The 26689-nt window shown below is 37.2% G+C and overlaps 1 protein-coding gene across 11 annotated transcripts in view; it reads left to right on the forward strand.

Annotated features, from left to right (window-relative positions):
- cntn3a.1 (contactin 3a, tandem duplicate 1) overlaps positions 1 to 26689 on the forward strand; it is a 213963-nt gene that overhangs the window by 57968 nt on the left and 129306 nt on the right. For all 11 annotated transcript variants that reach the window (XR_009826854.1, XR_009826853.1, XR_009826852.1 and 8 more), the window contains one exon: positions 16489 to 16621. Coding sequence is in view for 7 of the 11 variants with exons in the window: in XM_062054358.1 (XP_061910342.1) it covers positions 16489 to 16621 (133 nt within the window). In the remaining 4 variants the exon portion in view is untranslated. The remainder of the gene's footprint in view (positions 1 to 16488; positions 16622 to 26689) is intronic.

The raw sequence follows: 26689 nt of genomic DNA on the forward strand, positions 1-26689 counted from the left end.
AGTAGGTTGCACAGTGAAGTACATATTCCGTACAATTGACCACTAAATGGTAACAACCAAATAAGTTTTTCAACTTGTTTAAGTCGGGGTCCACTTAAATTGATTCATGATACAGATATATACTATCAGATATTCCAAAGCACTCCGCCGAAGGAGCGAGCGACAATACAAAAGTGTGGTGCACTGGACCCCAGCGCTGGGCGAATCAGACGTGTAACACGTTAGTGGTGATGTTAGCCCGTTCGGGGCTAATTGTGCTACCGTAACTGTAAACTCCACGGCAAGCACTCCCCCCCCCCCCCCCCCTTGGCTCCAGACAGAGACGATTTTTGATGCAATATTTCTTTGTTGAGCACAAGGGGCACCCCGACGTGTCTTATTTCATTTAATTTCATTTCATTTTTATTTATCTCCTTCATTGATGTGCATCTTTGATCGATAGACAATTATACCTCAATTATTCAATTATACATTTACACACCAATGCCTGAGAAGGAGCAGGATGAAGAAAAATCTTATATTTTTCTGCCCCCTTCAACATAATACGTAGTCTTACTTAATGATATCATATAAACCAACAATTACATCCAAATATAACGAAAACAAACAAAAAAACACACAAAAAAACACAAGAAGTGCAAAACTTCATGATGTACAAACCGAACAAAAAAAACAAAAGAAGTAATATACACCTCACGGGATGATACAAAACAAATACAAAACCAGGCAAAAAATAAGTAAAATAATAAATATAAAGCAAAATGTAAACACTTATGGCTGTCCATATGATATTATTGTTCAGTCTTTATATATTTTTTCATTTGGGATATATTTTTACAATCTTCTATCTCATTGTAAAGAGAATTCCATAGTTTAACCCCCACCACTGATATGCACATTTGTTTTAAAGTTGTCCTTGAATACTGATGTTGGAAATGACCTTTTCTTCTATGTTCTGTATTCTCAGAAGTGATGACAAACATTTTTTGTAAATTTGCTGGTAATGTTTTACTTTTAGCCTTAAACATGACACATAATGTCTGTAACTTTACTAGCTCCTGTAATTTCAATAAACCTGAATTAATAAATAATATGTTAGTGTGTTCTAAGTAATCTACTTTATGAATAATCCTTATAGCTCTTTTCTGTAGTTGATACAGAGAAAGTTGCAGTGCACAAGCAATACAATTTGAAACGTCATTAGACAACTAGACATGCTGAGGAGTATGCAAAATGCCAGGGAGATGAGAGAGTGAACCGGGTTGCAAATTTTAAGACCAGTCTACTGAGGCAACAAGATTTCGTCAAGAAAGCAAGCGAAAAGAGTGATGCAGCAGTCAAAGCTAGCTACATGGTGAGTGAGATGGTTGCTAGGGCGGGAAAGCCTATCAAAGAAGGTACATTCATTAAAAAGTGCATGTTAGATTTTTTTTAAGAAATCTTTTCTTGCGGCCCAGCCTCACTCAGTTTCTGCATCCAGTGGCCCCCAGGTACATTGAGTTTGAGACCCCTGCTTTAACACATCATAATTCAATTCCCCCCCAAAACAGCTTAACTCGCTGGAATATAAAAACAACATAACATAGATCCATAAATGTGGATGCATATGCAAAAGTGCAATATATTTATTTGTACAGTAATCTATTTATTTATATCTGCAACTTATTGCTCTTTTATCCTGCACTACAACGAGCTAATGCAACATCATTTCATTCTTATCTGTATTGTAAAGTTAAAATTTATATGGCAATAAAAGGAAGTCTAAGTCTAAGTATAATTATTAATTAAGGATAGCCTAGTAGCACTGTGTCAAATAAAAAGTAGCAACCATGGTAAGATATAGGAATGTAACGATAAACAATACGGTTAGTAATACCATAAACATTTTTAATTATTGAAAAACTGTCATTTAATAATGCATTTAAAGGCCTACTGACATGAAATTTTCTTATTCAAACGGGGATAGCAGATCCATTCTATGTGTCATACTTGATCATTTTGCGATATTGTCATATTTTTGCTGAAAGGATTTAGTAGAGAACATTGACGATAAAGTTCGCAACTTTTGGTCGCTGATAAAAAAAAGCCTTGCCTGTACCGGAAGTAGCGTGACGTCGCAGGTTGAAGGGCTCCTCACATTCCCCCATTGTTTACACCAGCAGCCAGAGCGATTTGGACCGAGAAAGCGACGATTACCCCATTAATTTGAGCGAGGATGAAAGATTTGTGGATGTGGAACGTGAGAGTGAAGGACTAGAGTGCAGTGCAGGACGTATCTTTTTTCGCTCTGACCGTAACTTAGGTACAAGGGCTCATTGGATTCCACACTTTGTCCTTTTTCTATTGTGGATCACGGATTTGTTTTTTAAACCACCTCGGATACTATATCCTTTTGAAAATGAGAGTCGAGAACGCGAAATGGACATTCACAGTGACTTTTATCTCCACGACAATACATCGGTGAAGCACTTTAGCTACGGAGCTAACGTGATAGCATCGTGCTTAAATGCAGATAGAAACAAAATAAATAAGCCCCTGACTGGAAGGATAGACAAAAGATCAACAATTCTACCAAACTCTGGACCTGTAACCACACGGTTAATGCTGTACCACCTGGCAAAGCCTAGCAATGCTGTTGCTAACGACGCCATTGAAGCTAACTTAGCTACAGGACCTCGACAGAGCTATGCTAAAAACATTAGCTATCCACCTACGCCAGCCCTCATCTGCTCATCAACACCCGTGCTCACCTGCGTTCCAGCGATCGACGGCGCGACGAAGGACTTCACCCGATCATCGATGCGGTCGGCGGCTAGCGCCGGCTAGCGCCGGCTAGCGCCGGCTAGCGGCGGCTAGCGCCGGATAGCGCGTCTGCTATCCAACTCAAAGTCCTCCTGGTTGTGTTGCTGCAGCCAGCCGCTAATACACAGATCCCCCTTACAGCTTTCTTCTTTGCAGTCTCCATTGTTCATTAAACAAATTGCAAAAGATTCAACAACACAGATGTCCAAAATACTGTGGAATTTTGCGATGAAAACAGAGCTGTTTGTATGTGTGTCCCAATACTTCCGCTTCAACCCTTGACGTCACGCGCAAACGTCATCATACCTAGACGTTTTCAGCCGGAAGTTTCCCGGGAAATTTAAAATTGCACTTTATAAGTTAACCCGGCCGTATTGGCATGTGTTGCAATGTTAAGATTTCATCATTGCTATATAAACTATCAGACTGCGTGGTCGGTAGTAGTGGGTTTCAGTAGGCCTTTAAGGCAACACTGCTTACTTCCTGGAAACGAAGTTGCCGCATGCGCACCAGCGCTGTTTGGCTCGACAAAACATGTTACAAAGCAACTCCACGGACCTTGCTCCGGGAGATTTTCCCTCAGTAAACAGCGCAGACCGCTTCGTTTCACTTTATTTCCCTCGCTTCACTTCCGTAGCGTAGAGTCTTGGCATGCGTTTAAGAGCGCATTGCTGTTAGACGGCGACAAGTGTAGACAATACTGGAGACTGACTCATTTGTCCCACACAAAAAGTATACTGCAGAGGAGAAAAATATTTAATGTTGCTTTCATTTTTTTCAACAGTGTCCTCTCACCTGCTGCGATTGAGAGTTAATGACCTGAGGAAACATGCAGCAGGCGGTGTGTAGGGAATTTTGCCACAATTTATTTATAAAGTCTTAAGTTTGTTTACTAGGATGGTAACTTGGCCTTTGATTAACCGCTAAGTTTGCCAGTGTTCCAATTCCAGCAATACTCGCTAAAGTGTTTTGTCTTCTCATCGAATTGAACGGAGGCTGTGAAGTATCAACACGCTGAGGTACGAAGATTGTGTATTAGATGCAGGTGGTATCATTCCTGTTAATTTTTTTGGCCAAACTGTTGCACTGAACCACATGCTTTTGTTGGAGAAGAAAGCTTGTTTATTTGACTTCATGTTCATTAGCCAAACTGCTTTGTGTTTTATATTATTTATTTATATTTTTATATCGGGGACGGCGCGGCGAAGTTGGTAGAGTGGCCGTGCCAGCAATCGGAGGGTTGCTGGTTACTGGGGTTCAATCCCCACCTTCTACCATCCTAGTCACGTCCGTTGTGTCCTTGGGCAAGACACTTCACCTTTGCTTCTGATGGCTGCTGGTTTGCGCCTTGCATGGCAGCTCCCGCCATCAGTGTGTGAATGTGTGTGTGAATGGGTGAATGTGGAAATAGTGTCAAAGCGCTTTGAGTACCTTGAAGGTAGAAAAGTGCTATACAAGTATAACCCATTTATTATTTATTTATTTATATTGATATCAAAAAGTAAACACTGTGTTTTTCACATTACTTGTGGGTTTTTCATGTTACAAAGTTATTTTAAAAAAACATTAATGTGACACAGCATTTTAATGTTTTATGGTGTAGTTAATTCCTATACAACAATTTCTGCTCAAACTGTTAATAGATCTGTCCCAATATAGCATGTACATTTACATACATTTAGTATATGTCAATGTAGACAAAATGTACATAACTTTAAAAAAATCCTCTCTATGAAAATGTAAAAATAGAGATAGAAGCATCGTGCAATTAAAAAAAGCTCACTCATTGATACTATTAATGAACAAAAGCACAAATATTTGTCTTTAAATATATCGATAACATTTATCTATAGCCTTTTTATTAGGCATTACAAATTACATGATGGTGTCGCGTTCACACCCCTCTCCAACACTGTTTTACCCAACATTATGAATAATCGCAATTAATAATTGTGATTATTATTTTGACCATAATCGTGCAGCCCTATGTGTTAGACTACATCTCATAAATGGGCGCTATTTTTATATATATGGACAAAAAGTGCAGTCACGTCTTGTTGCCATAAGGTGCCATCTTGCACAATTTTCCCATTTATGTTTTTTGTGTGAATGCTCCAAATTCAAACTACCCTTTTTCCAAGTTCAAAAAAATTCCAGGATTTTCCAGAATTCCTGGTTTTCCAAAGCCCTATTCCCACCCTTCCCAAATGTTTCAACCCACTTCAACTGTTCCATCGTCAAAACTTTCCTCTTAATCAGGACAAAAAACAAAGTTCTTTTTGAAGTGGAAAAATTCCTGGTTTTCCCGAAATTCCAGGAATTCCGTAATACCATTTCTCAATTCAACATGTTACTACTTCAACATTTCTCGACCAATTTGGAAACATTTCAACACCAACCATTTCAACTCATGCAGACCATTCAATTTTTTTTACCATTTTGAAAAAAGTTCCCGCTTTTCCCGAAATTCCCAAATTTTTGGGAAATTCCCATTTTAAATCAATAGGACTAAGGCTGAAACGACGCGTCGACGTAGTCGACGTCATCGGTTACGTAAATACGTCGACGCCGTTTTTGTGCGTCGACGCGTCGCATATTTACGTCACACTACCGTCATGGCGGACCGCAAAGCAGACGATCAAAGCAGACGATGCGAGCGGTGCGAGCGAGGGGGGAAAAGCATGCCAAAAGTGGTCAAAAGTGTGGGAGTATTTCAATAAACGGCCTAATAATGTTGTTGTATGCACACTGTGTCGAGCGGAAATGGCCTATCATAGCAGCACAACGGCTATGAACGAACATTTGAAAAGAAAACCATCAACTAGTCAATCGTCCGCGCGAGCATACGTTGTCATCATTACACAAAAACATGACTGTGTCATTTGTATCTGCTAGGGGTGTAACGGTACGTGTTTTGTATTGAACCGTTTCGGTACGGGGCTTTCGGTTCGGCACGGGGGTGTACCGAACGAGTTTCTAAGCTAAAGCTAACTTTAGCTGCTAAAGTCTTAACAAGCTGCTTCGCTCCTCTGCGTCTGTCTCAGCACGCAGCATTGTCCCACCCACACAACCATCTGATTGGTACACACGCAGCATTGTCCCACCCACACAACCATCTGATTGGTACACACGAAGCATTATCAGCCAATCAGCAGTGCGTATTCATAGCGCATGTAGTCAGCGCTTCAGCGTGGAGCAGATAGGTGTTTAGCAGGTGAGCATCAGGCAGCGGACTCTCCCCAAATGATAATAAACACCTCCCAGTCAACTACTAGTAACATCACTATGAGCCCGTTGACCTTCTAGAAATATAAACTGCAGCTCAGCTCACTCGCAGTCCTGGCTTGAGGTGAAGGCTAATTACCTCTCGTTCCAGCCACATCGACCCCTTCTGAGCGCCTATTTTCAGCTGCTGGGAATATTGTAAACAAGAAAAGAACCAAACAAGTAGACATGCTAACCTTTCTTCATTACAACTGTTAGTCACTCACTGGAATGAGTAGAATTGGTTATTGTGTACTGTGTTGGACTGGATGTTTATTTTGCACATTTTAAAAGCAATACTTAATGTTTACAGTGCTCCAGAATATTTAGATTGGCACTTTTTTGTATTGGATGTTTATCTTTATTTTTGCACATTTTAGAAAATAAGCAATACTTTCACTTTTGTTGAAATGTTTACACTGTTGTTACAGAATATTTCGTTTTGCACTTTTTTGTATTGGATGTTTATCTTTATTTTTGCACATTTTAAAGCAAAATAAGCAATACTTTTACTTTTGAAATGCTTATACTATTGCAGAATATTAAGATTTGCACTGGATGTTGACTTTTATATTTACACATTAAAAAGCAAATAAGCTACTTTTAATTTTGTTAAATGTTAAAAGTTTTAAATGTTTACATTGTTACAGAATATTTAGTCATGTTGTTGTCAATGTTGACTGAGTGGCCATACTTCTTTTTTTTGTAAATAAAAGCCATGCCTTTTGAAAAAACGGGCCTACATTTATTTTTTCATCTTCATTTTGAATAAAAAAAATAATCGGTAAAAGGAAAAATAATCTATAGATTAATCGAAAAAAATAATCTATAGATTAACCGATTAATCGAAAAAATAATGTATAGATTAATCGATAGAAAAATAATCGTTAGCTGCAGCCTTAAATAGGACATTCTTCAAAGTTCCACAATCCCCACATTTTTCATCTGATTCAAACTGTTCCAACTTCAAAATATTCAGCCTGTTCAGGAATTGTGTGCTCTACTTCAACAATTCTAAGAAAAATTCCAGGATTTCAGTTCAACTTCAGCATTGGAGCATTCACATGCAATTCCTTCAGGAATTGCCTCATCTATTTAATTTATGTTATTTTGTTTCTTTCTTTATACTACACACTTGTGTTGCTTTCATATACACATTACATTTTTACTTGAAGTACATGAAAGACAGTTTTCTTTTCTACAATAATGTTTCTTCTACAAAGGAAATCATTTTGAATGTGTTGTTTGTTTTCTATTACAACTAGGTTGAAATATTTCAGTATAAGTACTTTTTGAAAATTTTGAGCACATTTAAAAATACCGCGATAACATTGATAACCGTGATAATGTTGTTCACAATAACCTTGATAAGAAAGTTTCATACTGTGACATCCCCTGTAAGATTTTAAACTTCGAGGAGATTTGCTCTTTTTTTACTCATACAATCACTCAGCCGTTTTACCGTTACAAGCTCAGGAATTTACATGGACGTTGCACGGCCCATTAATCGTTTTTTTCGGATTGTAATAATATTATGATCATGAGAAGGCAAAATCGAAATCGAGATTAAAAATTGTATTGATTGTCCAGCCCTACTCTCTGGTGGGGAAGGAGCTTGAGCTGATGTTTGAGTTACGGCTAGACACAGTCGGACTCACCTTGGTGTACGACAATGGTTCTGGAACCAATCCTCTCAAGAGGAGTTGGAGTATTTTCCACTGTTGTGTTGCGAGGGGTGAGAAGGGATGGGCAGCGGTGGCAATACTTGTTGCCCCTCAGCTTAGTGCCTCTATATTGGAGTTTAACCTAGTGGACGAGAGGGTCGTCTCCCTCTGCCTTATGGTGGAATTATGGATCCTGTTGTTTGCGCTTATGCACCAAACAGCAGTACATAGTACCCCCTCTGGACTTCTGAATGGTTTGCAGATTATCCATAAAAACTTGAAAAAAAACTTGAAACATAACAAACATCATTTTCACGCATAAGGGAAAAAGGTCGGGAAGCAGATCCACTCCAAAGTACCTGGAGTCTTGATCTATAGTTTGGAAAGGATGGATCGCAAGATCAACAGGCGGATTCGCTATCATCAGTAATGTGGACTTTGCCTCAGTCCGAAGACAGAGCTGAGCTGAAAGGCAAAACCCTCGATTTACCTGTTAAGAACCTTCACCCATATTTAGGAGCTTTGGGTAGTGACTGAACAGAAAGAGTTCGAGTATAAGCAGATGAAACAAGTCTTTAGGGTGGCTTGGCTCTCCATCAAAGAAAGGGTGAGAGGCTCTATCATCTGGGAGTATAGCTGCTGGTCCTTGATATTACAGAGAGCCAGATAATGTGTCTCTGGCATCTGTTTAGGATGCCTCATTTACGCCTACACGTACAAGGCATCGGGAGGCTACGGGGAAAACCCAGAACACGTTGGAGAGTGTGTCTCTTAACTGTCCTGGGAATGCGTCAGGATCTCCCAGGAGCAGCTGGACGTAGTATCTGCGGAAAGGGAATTATGTGGTTCTCTGCTTAGGCTGCTGTCAGCTCAATCCGACCCTGGATAAGCAGAAGACGTGGGATGGATTGATTGATAGACGGTACTCAGAGGCGTGCGTACCAAATTACCACACCAAATGCATTGAGTGAGGGTCCGATACTTAAATGGACAAAAGGCCCTTTTCCACCAAAAGCTCAGTAACTTTAAGCTCCTGGTACACATCGGATTTAGCATTAGCTTGTTAGCATTAGCATTCGGTTCACTCGGGTAAAGGCTAATAACTACATAAAAGGCATGTTACTGACTATTTTTACAGCAAGTAATAAAGTAAATAGTTCATATTTGATGTGATTTTACTTTTAAACCACTCACATACTTTATTTCACATATATAAAACAAAGTCTCAGAATAATAAGCAGATGAGGTCCCTGCATCGAGTCCGGCTGAATACTTTGTCAATTTCTCGTAGCTTCGCGTATTGAAATGAAGTTTGTAAAAAATGATAAACAACATTGAACTGTTTAAAGACTACGGCTGAGTAAAAACACTGCAAAATAGTTTCACTGATTAGCGTTCTTCAGCACACAGATACCCCATAAAAGGTCCTGCAAATTTAAAGTTACTTTATTCTTTTGTCTGTTTTCAAATATGTTGTATTAGAAATACACAAGAAATAAAAAATAAAAAAGTTGGCGTTTATACTCTGTCTGTAATAGTGGTTGGTGTTCGAAAAATACATTTTAGGAACGCCCCCCAACTGTGTTAAACCAATCAGCGTTTGACAGCACAGCCTGCTCCCGATAAGGTTCCAGAAACCTTCCAAAAGTCCCACTGAGAACTAAATCTAGGGGAAAGCAGTGTGCACATTGTTTAGTAGGGATTAAGATTGGGGCTACAAGATGGAACTATTAATGCTTTACTTGAGTCAACAAGGAAATGTACTTTCCTAATAAATACATTTCTTCAGACCATTCAAATGTTTTCCTGTTGAACTTATCTGCTTTGTTACAGTTACCTAAACATAGTTTGTAAACATCATTAAACATTAATTTAAACATATTTTTTTCATTTGAGAATGTTTGATTGAAAAATTACCTTTCAGCATTTTTCCTTTTTTGAAATGTAATTAAAAAACATAATATAACGGTTTACACAAAAGCAAAACATGACCTTAACCGAACTGTGATTATGGCTTACCTAGTGCATATGCATCCGACTTTTCTTTGCAGCTTCTTTTTCTTCTTCTTCCTTTTAACATTTGGCTAATACCATTTCATTTTGCACATACAGAGATGCTAAACACTTTAGTAATCCCAATTAAAGTTTGAAACAGCTACACGGATCCTGTGAAGTATGCTCATACCAAGTGGCTTTGCTTAGCTAAGCTAGCCAGAATGATGAGCTCTTTCAAGCCAGCCAACAAACATTTATGCAGCCCCTCGATCCCTCGTCCTGTGATGTACAGTACATCCCAAAAGATGAATAGAATTTTAAATATTGACTTACCACACTAATTTATCAAAACATGGTAGAAGCTCCTCAGAATACTTTCAACAAGTATTTTATTGCATCTTTGAAGTTCTGTAATTTTTAACAGTACTTCCCTGCGAATGGTGTCCATATCCCAGTATTTATGCATATTTCATTTTTAATAAAACTTAAGTTTTCAGTCTGCTATATGTCATCAATATTATCTGAGTTTGAGTTTGAGTTTGAGTTTATTTCGAACATGCAAGCATACAACATGATACATCACAATTTCCAGTTTCTCTTTTCAACATGTTCGAAAAGGAGTAGGAAGAAGCAGAGCTTATTTAACCCTACCCCTTTTCTTTTACATAACAGTTGCTAAACTTTTTTGTTCACTTCCTGTTCTCAATTTATTCACAATGTACTCCATAAGTAATCACAATAAAAATAAATAAATAAATAATAATTGGTGAAGTAAGTTACATTTCGTATGATGAGATAAGTAAGATTATTTTGAGAGTGAAAGAATGGATGAATTAAATAAATTCAGAATGTTTATCATGGTTCTTTTTCTTTGTACTTTGTAAACACTTTAAGTTTGAAGAGTTTCTTGAAGTGGATCATATTAGTACATTGTTTGATTGCTTTGCTTAATCCATTCCATAATTTAATTCCACATACTGATATACTGAAGGTTTTAAGTGTTGTACGTGCATACAAATGTTTTAAATTACATTTTTCTCTAAGATTATATTTCTCCTCTTTTTTTGAGAATAATTTTTGTATATTCTTGGGTAGCAGGTTATAGTTTGCTTTGTGTATAATTTTAGCTGTTTGCAAATTCCCTATGTTGTGGAATTTCAGTATCTTTGATTCAATAAATAAAGGATTTGTATGTTCTCTATATCCAACATTATGTATTATTCTAACTGATCTTTTTTGTAACACCGTTAATGAATGAAGTGTACTTTTGTAATTATTTCCCCATATTTCTACACAGTAACTCAGATATGGTAACACTAGTGAGCAGTAGAGAATATGAAGTGATTTTTTGTCTAGAACATGTTTTGCTTTATTCATTATTGACGTGTTTCTTGCTACTTTATGTTGTATATTTTTTACGTGAGATTTCCAGTTCAATTTATCATCAATCATTATACCTAGAAATTTGGTTTCATTTACTCTTTCAATTTATTTTCCGTCTATTTGTATTTGTGTTTGACTTTCTCTTCTACTGTTACCAAATAGCATTATTTTAGTTTTAATGAGATTCAACGATAGTCTGTTTTTGTCAAACCATCTTTTTAATTTGTTAATTTCTTCTGTTATTATTTGTATTAACTTCTGAGTGTTCTCTCCTGAACAAAACGCTGTTGTATCATCCGCAAATAGTACTAAATTTAAATCTTTTGTAACTTTACAAATGTCATTTATATAGAGATTGAATAATTTAGGTCCTAGTATTGATCCCTGAGGTACACCACAGGATATATTTAGCGTTGTAGACGTGTGTTCGCCTAGCTTCACGAATTGTTTCCTGTTCGTTAGATAACTTCTTATCCAGTTTAAGACTAACCCTCTGATGCCATATCGTTCTCGTTTTTTGATTAAAATATTGTGATTAATAGTGTCAAATGCTTTAGTTAGATCCATGAACACTGCTGCTGCACATTTTTTACTATCTATTGCATTGGTAATTTCTTCTGTAATTTCAATTAAAGCCATTGAAGTTGAAACATTAGCTCTGTATCCATATTGGTTCTCTTCGAGTATTCTATTTTTATTTATGAAACTCTCTAATCTGTTATTGAACAGTTTTTCAATGATTTTAGAAAATTGTGGAAGTAAAGAAACAGGTCTATAATTTGTAAATTGATGTTTGCCTCCAGTCTTATAAATTGGTGCAACTTTAGCTATTTTCATTTTGTTTGGAAAAGTACCTGTTTGAAATGATAGGTTACTAATATACATTAATGGTCCTGAAGAATCCATCTTTATTATAGAAAGGTCAGGATTTATGATTAACAAAGGTAATATGACGTACTAGTGGTAAAAAGGCTTATGTTTTAACTCTTAATGGATTTCTCTATTAATGTAAACTTATTAGTTGGTAGGTGACAGCTAATAACCTTGTCACCAATACTGAGAGAGAAATGCAAGGCATCATACTTAAATTGGATGAAAAATGGTTATACTGAAGCAATATGTTTCTTGCTTTATGTGTGGGGTCAGTAGAAATAATCAAAAAAAAAAAAAAAAGGCTTTCATTTGCTCGTCCCGTATTCAGTATCCCCAGTGAATATGGTATTGGATACCCTTCATGCAAGGGTATTATTGGATTTCATAAGTACTACTTTTGATTTGCGCTAACATGGTGTGACATGCTTGGATATTGCTGGAGAATATTGGTTCAATTTCTCTTTTGGTATAGTAAGAGCTGTTGAACCCTGCCCAAAGTCACTGCAGCATAGCCTTTTGGAAAAGTCACCCGCTTGGGCTTTGTCCTTTTATATGATCTATAATATTAATAAGTTCCTTGAATATTTCACATATATGGATGAGATGTACTTGAATTTATATCGCACCTCAAACAACCTAATCCTTGAAATAATATTTGTAGTCTCTGAATTTGAGAGTTCCCATAGGTGTCCGTTATCGGCTCGGACAGAGGGAAAAGATGCTTCTAAAAGCAAGATTTTTTTTGTTTGATGCATAAAACCTTGAGCTGAACGAATGGATTTGGGACCTCTCAAACACCCGATACCTCCCCTACAGCTGACTCCCTACGCGCCTGTTTATTCATGCTGAGGTAAGCTGGAGGTATTCATTTGCTGTCAGCTAGTATTGGATTTAAGATTAGTTTTTATTTCAGCCTCCAAAACAACTCACCTCCATTCCTTCCACCACCTCTAGCAAGCTGAGTTTTGGTTTGTTTGAGAGTTCCTCTGAAATGACTGCAATATTATCACCACCTCACAGCAGGTAACTGATAAGAATGGAGGCGACCTATTTTCTTTAAAGACCCTTTCATAATGACCTCCATCTCTGTCCTGCAGCACTGTGTGGAGAACTTTGTGTCAGGATTTTGGATCAGTGCAATACCCTGATAGAGTAGTTTTTCATCATTTTGCTTTCTGTGCCTGGGGGTGCTCAGAGCTGGTGGCGCCGTAAGATTCTGGCTTCACGCCATCTCAGATCTTCAAATAGGTGACATCTGTCAACTCTTGTTACTTGTCCGATGTATTTCCAGTATGCACCAATGGCGCGTTAAAACCAACTACTCGGGCGCAAAAATTAAATCTCCCTAAAAAACAAATCTGCAGTCTTCTTAGTCTGTCGATTTCAGACTGATCTGCCTGGTTCAGTAGGTAGACTCTGAATGTTTGACTACAGGTAGGCAAGCCAGGCTCGCATCCCGTGAGAGCAACAAATGAGTTTCAGAGAGTTTGCATCAGTGTGAACCGAGCCTTCAGGCACAAAGCTCTAGAGCTCAATCCCTTCTTATTATTCTGACACTTATTCACCATTATGCTAAAGTTGGCATGGTGCTGCCAACATACAAGTCAGTTCAGTGCTGTCTTTGCTGAAATTTTAAGATGTGTCCTAATATCTACAGTATATTGGTGGTCACAGAATTTATAGGTTAGTTTTTAGCAGGAAACATAATTTTTACCTAATAGCACTTTTTAGTAAAAAAATATTCTTTGATTTGATAACACAATATTTTATGAACTAACTAGTTTAGTTTGTTTTTCAGTTAATTCACAATGACCCTTCGAATCATTCATGTTTAGTTTTTGATTATAATAATAATAATAATAACATTGACCATCATTGCTATGCCAATGACACCCAAATCTATGTAGCGCTATCACCAAATGACTATCGCCCCACAGATCTTCTGTGCCAGTGCATTGAGCAAGTCAAACACTGGATGTGCCAAAATTTCCTACAACTAAATGAAGATAAAACTGAGATAATTGTTTTTGGTGCTAAAAAAGAAAGGTTTAAAGTCGTCCAACACCTTCAATCGCTGTCCCTGAAAACCTCAAATAAAGCCAGAAATCTTGGGGTTATTTTAGATTCTGATTTACATTTCGACAGTCACATCAAATCAGTAACAAAATCGGCTTACTATCACCTCAAAAATGTAAAAAGACTTAGAGGGCTCATGTCAGCTCAAGACTTTGAAAAACTTGTACATGCCTTTATTACCAGTAGGCTAGACTATTGTAATGGTCTCCTTGCAGGTCTTCCCAAAAAAACTGTCAGGCAGCTACAGCTTGTTCAGAACGCTGCTGCTAGAGTTCTAACAAAGACCAAAAAATGTGAGCACATTACACCAATTCTTAAATCCTTACATTGGCTCCCTGTACATCAGAGAATTGATTTCAAAATCCTCCTGCTCACATATAAATCACTACATGGTCTAGGGCCGAAGTATATCACTGATATGCTCCCACTATATAAGCCCTCTAGATCACTAAGATCTTCTGAGACCAATCTGTTAGCGGTTCCAAGAGTAAACTCAAATCAAGGGAGAGCATCATTCAGTCACTATGCAACAAATAGCTGGAATAAACTTCCTGAAGATGTCAGACTTTCCCCAACTCTGACTACTTTTAAAACTAGACTGAAGACTTTTATGTTCACCTCAGCTTTTAGCTAAATCTTTTAATCTTTTAATCTTTTAACTTTTAACGTCTGCACTGTTTTTATTTTCATTGTCTGCATTTTAATTTTGCTTTTATTTTCTTTCATTTCACTTTGTTGTCTGTGAAGCACTTTGAGTCTGCCTTGTGTATGAAAAGCGCTATACAAATAAAGTTGCCTTGCCTTGATTTTAAGATAAATCTTCAGAATTGTGATGTGTATCATTTATAAACTATTTTTGCCTGAGTTTGATGTTGATTGTTAAAGTTGGCAAATTACAGTGTTTTCCGGACTTTAGAGTGTACCGGGATATAAGACGTACCCACTACATTTTAAAAGAAAAAAATATTTTTCCATATATTAGCCGCACCAGACTATAAGCCTCAGATATATATACATTGTCAAATGAATTATTTACGCTGGAATATTTTGTTAATGTTTATATACATACCTTAATTGTTTCCAAACGGTGTCTGTAACATGGCAGTAAAATGGCTGATCAAACAAAACAGAAGTCATTGTCATGGACCCACTCGCTGTGGAAGCTAGCGTTACAATCAGTTAAACACACAATAAGCCTACGGTGAAGTTTTGGTCAATTTAAAAAACTGAAACAATACAAAAAGAATGCCATTCTAAGTTAATATTACTGACAAAGACACTCGTAAACGTGTTCGCATATTAGCTAACGCTAACGACGCTAGTTTTATTTTATTACGATAGCACATACAGTAATGCTTGAAAACACCACGGCAGACATCACACATGGGACGGTTTAGCAAGTACGAATTGTTTTAGTTATACTGTAAACTTACAGACGCTGCTTGGAATGATGAATGAAGAATCCATACGAGGAGAAACTCTATGGAGTGTGGACGGCTAAAAGACAAAAGGGCAATGCAGCACAGCTGCACCTGCAGTGAGTGAATTTGTCAAACAAATAGGGGCATAGCACAAACTGTAACACACCTATTCAATGTATTTGCTTTGTTTTAGTAAAGCTATTTGCAATATGACCGTCAGCAAAGAAAAATCTGTAAATGAACCGCGCCGTTTTGTAAGCCGCAGGGTTCAAAGCCGAGGAAGAAAATAGCGGCCTATAGTCCGGAATTTATGGAAATGATATATAATCATTGTTGGCAATTATATTCATAGACACATCTCTGTTAATCTATCCTCTTTCTGCCTGACTTCAACCTACATGCGTCCTCTAACAAAGATCACAGCAAGCAGCCTTTTATCCTGTGTAACTTTCCGAGAGGCTTATCCTTGCGGAGGTGAACAATCAGCACACAAGGCCCCTTGTCAAACATCTCCACCCTCTCTGAGTTATTTTTGTGGATAAACCTTGTACTCCCAGTGCTCCAGAGACTTAAGGGATACCCGACTTTCGTACAAATAACATCTTACCTACAGATCCGTCACATTTCTGTGAAGTTATAGGAATGCAAATACATTCTCATAAGCCTCATGAATTCCCTTTACAATTACTCAAATTGTCTACTTTCTGCCATAGATGTACTGCAAAGGTATGTTATATTCAGCAGTCTAATAAGTTAGAAGATAATTTTGCACTGGAAATCACACAACTTAGTTTTCATCCCGCAATGTGTTCTTCTTTTGTCGTTGTTTGATCCAAATCCCTTTAAGGTTATTACACTTGATGTTGTGACTTATACAGTGTAAGCTTTGTAGGCAAAGGTAAATAATTTTGAGCTATTTAATCGTATTTAATTTGCTTAAATGTACCTTCATGCTCACACAACACATTTTTCAGGTTCTTCTGACATATTTGTTTTGTTCCTCTACACAGGAAACAGAGTTCTGCTGAGACCTGTGTTCACCAAACAACCTGGCAGTGTTGTGTTTCCCCTTCAGCATGGAGAGAATCGAAGAGAAGTTGTGTTTAGCTGTGAGGCCCAGGGACATCCCTCACCCTCCTACAGGTAAAGCCTGCAGGTTTCACTTAAAGGCCTACTGAAATTATTTTTTAAAATTTAAACGGGGATAGCAGATCCATTCTATGTGTCATACTTGATCATTTCGCGATATTGCCATATTTTTGCTGAAAGGATTTAGTAGAGAAAAACGACGATAAAGTTCGCAACTTGTGGTCGCTGATAAAAAAAAGCCTTGCCTATACCGGAAGTAGCGTGACGTCACAGGAGGAAGGGCTGCTCACATTTTCCCATTGTTTACAATGCAGCGCAAGAGATTCGGACCGAGAAAGCGACGAGTACCCCATTAATTTGAGCGAGGATGAAAGATTCGTGGATGAGGAACGTAAGAGTGAAGGACTAGCGTGCAGTGCAGGACATATTTTTTTCTCGCTCTGACCGTAACTTAGGTACAAGGGCTCATTGGATTCCACACTTTCTCCTTTTTCTATTGTGGATCACGGATTTGTATTTTAGACCACCTCGGATACTATATCCTCTTGAAAATGAGAGTCGAGAACGTGAAATGGACATTCACAGTGACTTTTATCTCCACGACAATACATCGACGAAACACTTTAGCTACGGAGCTAGCGTGATAGCATCAGGCTCAGATGCAGATAGAAACAAAATAAATAAACCCCCGACTGGAAGGATAGACAGAAGATCAACAATACTATTAAACCATGGACATGTAAATACACCGTTAATGCTTTCCAGCCTGTCGAAGCTTAACAATGCTGTTGTTAACGACGCCATTGAAGCTAACTTAGCAATGGGACCTCACAGAGCTATGCTAAAAACATTAGCTCTCCACCTACGCCAGCCAGCCCTCATCTGCTTATCAACACCCGTGCTCACCTGCGTTCCAGCGATCGACGGAGCGACAAAGAACTTCACCCGATCACCGATGCAGTCGGCGGCCCGGAGACAGAGGAAGTCAAGGTGAGGTCGGCGGCTGGCGCGTCTGCTATCCATCTCAAAGTCCTCCTGGTTGTGTTGCTGTAGTCCGCCGCTAATACACCGATCACACCTACAGCTTTCTTCTTTGCAGTCTCCATTGTTCATTAAACAAATTGCAAAAGATTCACTAACACAGATGTCCAGAATACTGTGGAATTTTGGGATGAAAACAGAGCTTTTTTGTATTGGATCTAATGGGGTCCGAATACTTCCGTTGTCTCGGTGACGTCACGCGCATATGTCATCATATCTAGACGTTTTCAACCGAAAGTGTCGCGGAAAATTTAAAATTGCACTTTATAAGTTAACCCGGCCGTATTGGCATGTGTTGCAATGTTAAGATTTCATCATTGATATATAAACTATCAGACTGCGTGGTCAGTAGTAGTGAGTTTCAGTAGGCCTTTAAAGGGGTCGTGTTATATCTTTTTTTCTACATTTAAAACACTTATTGAGTACAACTGAATAAAAATGGCGGACACGCGCAAAGCTCTTTGGGTAAACCTGTACCATGTATGGAGATATCTGTTGACAAAACTAAGGTACAACAACATCACTAAAGTCTAAAAGTCAAAACGGCTCGTTTGGAGCATGTTTTAAAGAAGGGAAGATTGTTTAATAAATATCTCCGCCATGCCGCAACGGTTCGATTTCAAATTTTCTGGACTTAAGGGAATCCCAAATACACAAAAGCAAGTACCAAAAAGGTAAGAACATGGGGATGTGTTACTCCCTGAATGATTTAAGATAAATCCTTATTACTAAAATGTTTGAAAATGTATTATTGTTACTCGAGCGCAGTGCTTCTCAATTATTTTTTGTTACGCCACCCACCCTAAGTTTAAGACAACTCCACCCCCCCACCCACCACACCCGCCCACACACACATACACACACACACACACACACACTCTCTGCGGCCACTATAAATAGTATCATTTGTCTATATAATTGTTATAAGTACACTTCTGCATCATAACATTGTATCTTTAACATTAAAGAAAATAAAATATGAACAACAATTAACTTCCAACAAAGAATACCTTTATTAACAATGTGTTTTAGTCTCTAACAGAAAACATTTAAAGTCTATCAATTTTCCAGAATTAAAAAAAGGAAATCCCATTTAACTTATAAACATTTTTTGACTGACTTGAACCATTTAATACTGAAAAATGAGAATAAACATAAACAACAACAATAATTAACCCAAATGTATCAGCAACATTAACTCAGGAACACAATATACAAAACATTTTAACCTACAAAACAAAAATGAATGAAACAGTTTGTGGTGATTTTTTTCATCAAAATGAGGAAGTCAGTATTAATGGCTACAATGAGCACACCCCCAACCCCTGACTGACTAGAAGAAGATGATGCTGACGGCAGCTCTTGTTGAATGTGTTCACTGATAGATAATAAGCGATGGCATGTCCTTCAATGGCTGTGTCACACAATAAACATATCCATCATATACTATCAATGGCTATTCCTACATAAATCATATTCACAGCTATCTTTTCTAAAATGTGAGTATTACGTGGAATTTTTACAGCACAATCATGAATGTTGCTTTTGTAACGCCATTCACCTAAGTTACATAAATGTTCCTTCTGTGCAAACACTAAATTCAATGAGCCACAGGAAACAAAGGTTCCAGGAAAAGTAGTTACCAGGATCTAGAGTCCATGGCCATTTGAAGGGCTGTTTTTGTTCCTCTGCGCTTGTTCAGCAATGTTTTGGGTGTACATAATTATTATTATTACAGTTGAATAAATGCCTGTAAAATAACTTAAGACAACCTTGCATTAGACTGTGCTTGTTAGGAGGACAGATACTAATGTTAAACGTCTGGAAATGAATAAATGATGTGTCAAAAATTGTGCAGCGCCAAACACTTTGTTAGTTTACTGTTGTTCATGTTCTTCAGGCTGTGTGGTTCTGACTGCCTCCGTTTTTTTTTTTAGTAACAATTACTGTAATTCCCAGTACCTTTTTGGTAAAAATGATGACAAATGAGAACAAATGACGAACAAGAATGTGCTTTCAATTGCATCAAACCCACAATCCATCATTTGGGTCGTGGTTCTGCACATTGTAGGTTAACACAAATAGCCAAGCATATTAACGTCTGATAAGTTGAAACACCTCTCATAACAGCAGCTTATTCAGCGTGTAAAGTAGCTTCAACCATTGGAGGGTTATGCTTGACGGATTTAAATCAAATTGAACGCAGAGAAAAATATGCAGGTTAGTGGTTTGGTATTTTGCGTGGACTGTCCAGTTATTTTTTTGTTTTTGTTAAAAACGGTTGCAAGTCTTTTTATGCCACAAGATCAAGCCCCGATCATTGTCGCATTAAATGTATCATGTATTACCTTTAATTGCAACAAGTGCCACGTAACATCTGATACTCCTCGTTTAGATTGCTCACAAGCTGTGCCTCTTTGTCATAGATAGCACTTCAGGGATATTCAGATGGTAATTATTGCTTAATAAGAACATACAACATATTACTGCATCACTTTGACAGTTATGTCACTTTTATCGGCTTCGGGTACCTGGGTGGATCTGCAGCAGGGCACCATATGCCTCAAATATATGCAGGTCTATTTTAGGGGCACCAAGGACAAATTAATTTGTCTAAAGCTACCCGATGAAACTACTATATCGAGCTAAAGCCTGCCTCAAATTGTTACCAGCGGTTCCCGATTTGTTTCATGTGGAGGCACTCCATCTGCAAAACCAAATCACTAAATCAATCTAATCATCTAATCTGCTGTTGAGCACCGCTCTGCTGCATATGTCTCTTCATTCCCTCTCTTTTTTTTTTCCAGTGCTGCCCACTTTGCTCTCTTTATTAAAACCAGTGCATTTGGAGAGAGTCAAATATAGAAGCTGTTGTATCTGAGAGCTAATCAACACTGAGTAGGCAACATACGGTGGCTTTTTATACGATGTATAAAACATTTTTTGGAGTATACTGTAAGTCTTACTCTCATACTTTCCTCATTTATTCCTCCTGCTGTCACTGAGACATTGGGATTGGGTTTAGTGGATCTTAGTTGGGTGAGCTTCCCATTCGATAACATGGTCTTTTCAAAGATGAGAACTGATTCGCAGTTTTTTTTTTATGCACATGAAGAAATAGAGTCACTCGACTGGCAAATGGACTAAATAATGAATCAGAGTCAAAGGAAACATAGCAGCACTTGGATTCACATTTTTTGTAAATCATTTTTACTTTTTATTGTTTTTATTTATTTATTTTTATCCACTTGTCTGGTTAATTAGTATTTCAAGTGGGCACACAACAGGTAATACTGTATACAATATTGTATTCATGTTTTTAAGGTATACATTTTTTTATAGTTTTATTATTACTTTTTATATACACGCATGCATTTTATTCTTAGTTGTGTAAATGTAAATGATTCCGTTCCACATGTTATCTTATAACTGCTACCAGTGATTGTTTCCTTGATTAAAAATAACAGTTTAAAAAAAAGAACTATACTAACGAGCTGGTCTTTTGAACGGCTCTTCAAAATCGAACTTTCCAAAAATCCCATCTCTAATTCCAAAGTCCCAACACCTGTGCTTTTATAATCAATGTTATACTGCCACCCGTGGACACGTGATGCAATGATGTAGCTCCTACACAACCAGATTGTTTATTGTAATAAAAAAACAAGGAATGAGCCCCCATATTTAGCCAAAAACGAACACAGCGCCAGATTACAGGTACACGGTGGCAATCATTGCTACTGCATTCTTGGAGTTGCTGCGTTTTTCTTTATTTTTTGGATTGAACAAAGCGAGGATAGTCTACCAAGTCAAATTCATGGTGTGTTAAACATATTTGGACAATAAAGCTGGTTCTGGTTTTAAGTTTCCTGTTGCATTCTGTGATAGCTGCTAAACAGAAATCTGACTCAAACTAGCTATGCACTTAGCTGCCTTTAAATACTATCTGCATATATGTAGTGTTACACCTACATGTGTGATCTTTTAACATCAGAATTTTCTTTAAAATGTGATGATAATATACAGTCGTGGTCAAAAGTTTACATACACATGTAAAGAACATATCATCATGGCTGTCTTGAGTTTCCAATCATTTCTACAACTCTTATTTTGTTGTCATAGAGTGATTGGAGCCCATTCTTGTTGGTTACAAAAAACATCCATGAAGTTTGGTTCTTTTATGAATTTATTACGGGTCTACTGAAAATGTGACCATATCTGCCGGGTCAAAAGTATACATACAGCAATGTAAATATTTGGTTACATGTCCCTTGGCAAGTTTCACTGCAATAAGGCGCTTTTTGTAGCCATCCACAAGCTTCTGGCAAGCTTCTGCTTGAATTTTTGACCACTCTTGACAAAATTGGTGCAGTTCAGCTAGATTTGTTGGTTTTCTGACATGGACTTGTTTCTTCAGCATTGACCACACGTTTAAGTCAGGACTTTGGGAATAAAATAAATAAAAACCTTAATTCTAGCCTGATTTAGCCATTCCTTTACCACTTTTGACGTGTGTTTGGGTGGGGTCATTGTCCTGTTGGAACACCCAACTGCGCCCAAGACCCAACCTCCGGGCTGATGATTTTAGGTTGTCCTGAAGAATTTGGAGGTAATGCTCCTTTTTCATTGTCCCATTTATTCTCTGTAAAGCACCAGTTCCATTGGCAGCAAAACAGGCCTTGAGCATAATACTACCGCCACCATGCTTGACGGTAGGGATGGTGTTCCTGGGATTAAAGGCCTCACCTTTTCTCCTCCAAACATATTGCTGGGTATTATGGCCAAACAGCTCAATTTTTGTTTCATTTGACCACAGAACTTTCCTCCAGAAGGTCTTATCTTTGTCCATGTGATGTCAGATGACACAAAAATTGAGCTGTTTGGCCACAATACCCAGCAAAAAAATTCAACCAGAAGCTTGTGAATGGCTACTAAAAGCGCCTTACTGCAGTGAAACTTGCTAAGGGACATGTAACCAAATATTAACATTGCTGTATGTATACTTTTGACCCAGCAGATTTGGTCACATTTTCAGTAGACCCATAATAAATACATAAAAGAACCAAACTTCATGAATGTTTTTTGCGACAAACAAGTATGTGCTCCAATCACTCTATCACAAAAAAATAAGAGTTGTAGAAATTATTGGAAACTCAAGACAGCCCTGACATTATGTTCTTTACAAGTGTATGTAAACTTTTGAACACGACTGTATACAGGATATGTTAAGCGTGAGCTACTTTTATTTATTTATTTTTCTTTTAAACGTGGTCTTGTTTTCAAACTGATTTACACAGTTTATATATTTTACCAACATTAATATTTGACTCTAGTTTTAACAATTGTTACGAATGCTCTGCATAGTGGAGGTCGTGACCTCAAAAAGCAGAAGACAGCAGGCCATGTTCAGGTAAATGAGAATTTGATGTTAAAATGTACAAAACAAACAGAGTCACGCACAAAAGAGGCACAGGGAAAGCTGTGCATCAAAAAGGGCAAGCTGGATTGGCGAGCGAACAAACAAAACACAATCCAAGGTGAAAAAATATCAAAGTCCACATACCGTGTGCGTTCTTCCAACAAACCAACAAACACCAAACCTATGCAATGATTCCACACCCAACTGGGCTGTGAGAATGGCTTAAATAGTCCTCAGGTAATGATCCAAGCAGTATCACTAATCACCCCGAGGTGAAGAAGATAGCATTCAACAGCATGGCTGAAGCTCCTGCTGCAACAACACAAACAGAACAGGACGTGAAACCAAAATAAGAGCGCAAAGCAATGAGTAAACCGAAACACAAGAATAAGAATGACCTGGCGCACCAAGTCGTAACAACCATACTACATATAATACTATACATACAGTGCATCCGCAACGTATTCACAGCGCTTTACTATTTCCACATTTTGTTATGTTGAATCTGTATTCCAAAAAGTAATACATTTATTTTTGTCCTCAAAATTCTACAGACAATACCCCATATCAACAATGTAAAAGTTTTTTTTTAATTTTCTTCCAAATGTATTAAGAATAAAAAAACAAAAAAATCACATGTACATATGTATTCACAGCATTCGCTCAATACTTTGATATATATTACATATTTTTATGAACATGTTTGTTTATCTATCTATATATATATATATATATATATATATATATATATATATATATATATATATATATATATATATATATATATACAAACCCCGTTTCCATATGAGTTGGGAAATTGTGTTGGATGTAAATATAAACGGAAAACAATGATTTGCAAATAATTTTCAACCCATATTCAGTTGAATATGCTACAAAGACAACATATTTGATGTTCAAACTGATAAACAATTTTTTTTGCTGCAAATAATCATTAACTTTAGAATTTGATGCCAGCAACACGTGACAAAGAAGTTGGGAAAGGTGGCAATAAATACTGATAAAGTTGAGGAATGCTCATCAAACACTTATTTGGAACATCTCACAGGTGATCAGGCAAATTGGGAACAGGTGGGTGCCATGATTGGGTTTAAAAGTAGATTCCATGAAATGCTCAGTCATTCACAAACAAGGATGGGGCGAGGGTCACCACTTTGTCAACAAATGCGTGAGCAAATTGTTGAACAGTTTAAGAAAAACCTTTCTCAACCAGCTATTGCAAATAATTTAGGGATTTCACCATCTACGGTCCGTAATATCATCAAAGGGTTCAGAGACTCTGGAGAAATCACTGCACGTAAGCAGCTAAGCCTGTGACCTTCCATCCCTCAGGCTGTACTGCATCAACAAGCGACATCCGTGTGTAAAGGATATCACCAAATGGGCTCAGGAACACTTCAGAAACCCACTGTCAGTAACTACAGTTGGTCGCTACATTTGTAAGTGCAAGTTAAAACTCTCCTATGCAAGGCGAAAACCGTTTATCAACAACACCCAGAAACGCCGTTGGCTTAGCTGGGCCTGAGCTAACCTAAGATGGACTGATACAAAGTGTAAAAGTGTTCTGTGGTCTGACGAGTCCACATTTCAAATTGTTTTTGGAAACTGTGGACGTCGTGTCCTCCGGACCAAAGAGGAAAAGAACCACCCGGATTGTTATAGGCGCAAAGTTGAAAAGCCAGCATCTGTGATGGTATGGGGGTGTATTAGTGCCCAAGACATGGGTAACTTACACATCTGTGAAAGCGCCATTAATGCTGAAAGGTACATCCAGGTTTTGAGTTTGAGTTTGAGTTTGAGTTTATTTCGAACATGCAAGCATACAACATGATACATCACAATTTCCAGTTTCTTTTCAACATGTTCGAAAAGGAGTAGGAAGAAGCAGAGCTTATTTAATCCTACCCCTTTTCTTTACATAACAGTTGCAAAACTTTTTGTTCACTTCCTGTTCACAATCTTTTCACAATAAACTCCATAAGTAATCACAGTAAAAATAAATAAATAAATAATAGTAAGAATTTAATAATAATAATTAGTGAAGTAAGTCATATTTCATATGATGAGATAAATAAGATTACTTTAAGAATGAATGAATGGATGGATGAAATAAATTGAGAATGTTTGTCATGGTTCTTCTTCTTTGTACTTTGTAAACACTTTAAGTTTGAAGAGTTTCTTGAAGTGTATCATATTAGTACATTGTTTGATTGCTTTGCTTAATCCATTCCATAATTTAATTCCACATACTGATATACTGAAGGTCTTAAGTGTTGTACGTGCAAACAAATGTTTTAAATTACGTTTTTCTCTAAGATTATATTTCTCCTCTTTTTTTGAGAAGAATTGTTGTATATTCTTGGGTAGCAAGTTATAGTTTGCTTTGTGCATAATTTTAGCTGTTTGCAAATTCACTATGTCGTGGAATTTCAGTATTTTTGATTCAATAAATAAAGGGTTTGTATGTTCTCTATATCCAACATTATGTATTATTCTAACTGATCTTTTTTGTAACACCGTTAATGAATGAAGTGTACTTTTGTAATTATTTCCCCATATTTCTACAAAGTAGCTCAGATGTGGTAACACTAGTAAGCAGTAGAGAATATGAAGGGATTTTTGGTCTAGAACATGTTTTGCTTTATTCATTATTGACGTGTTTCTTGCAACTTTATGTTGTATATTTTTTACGTGAGATTTCCAGTTCAATTTATCATCAATCTTTATACCTAGAAATTTGGTTTCGTTTACTCTTTCAATTTCTATTCCGTCTATTTGTATTTGTGTTTGACTTTCTCTTCTACTGTTACCAAATAGCATTATTTTAGTTTTACTAAGATTCAACGATAGTCTGTTTTTGTCAAACCATCTTTTTAATTTGTTAATTTCTTCTGTTATTATTTGTATTATCTCCTGTGTGTTCTCTCCTGAACAAAACGCTGTTGTATCATCCGCAAATAATACTAACTTTAAATCTTTTGTAACTTTACAAATGTCATTTATATAGAGATTGAATAATTTAGGTCCTAGTATTGATCCCTGAGGTTTTGGAGCAACATATGTTGCCGTCCAAGCAACGTTACCATGGACGCCCCTGCTTATTTCAGCAAGACAATGCCAAGCCACGTGTTACATCAACGTGGCTTCATAGTAAAAGAGTGCGGGTACTACACTGGCCTGCCTGTAGTCCAGACCTGTCTCCCATTGAAAATGTGTGGTGCAATATGAAGCCTAAAATAGCAGAAGGGAGACTGTGGAACAACTTAAGCTGTACATCAAGCAAGAATGGGAAATAATTCCACTTCAAAAATGTGTCTCCTCAGTTCCCAAACCTTTACTGAGTGTTGTTAAAAGGAAAGGCCATGCAACACAGTGGTGAACATGCCCTTTCCCAACTACTTTGACACGTGTTGCAGCCATGAAATTCTAAGTTAATTATTATTTGCAAAAAAAAATAAAGTTTATGAGTTTGAACATCAAATATGTTGTCTTTGTAGTGCATTCAACTGAATATGGGTTGAAAAGGATTTGCAAATCATTGTATTCCGTTTTTATTTACATGTAACACAATTTCCAAACTCATATGGAAACAGGGTTTGTATATATATATATATATATATATATATATATATATATATATATATATA

Source organism: Entelurus aequoreus, linkage group LG07 (assembly GCF_033978785.1).
Source record: "Entelurus aequoreus isolate RoL-2023_Sb linkage group LG07, RoL_Eaeq_v1.1, whole genome shotgun sequence".
Classification (NCBI taxonomy): domain Eukaryota; kingdom Metazoa; phylum Chordata; class Actinopteri; order Syngnathiformes; family Syngnathidae; genus Entelurus; species Entelurus aequoreus.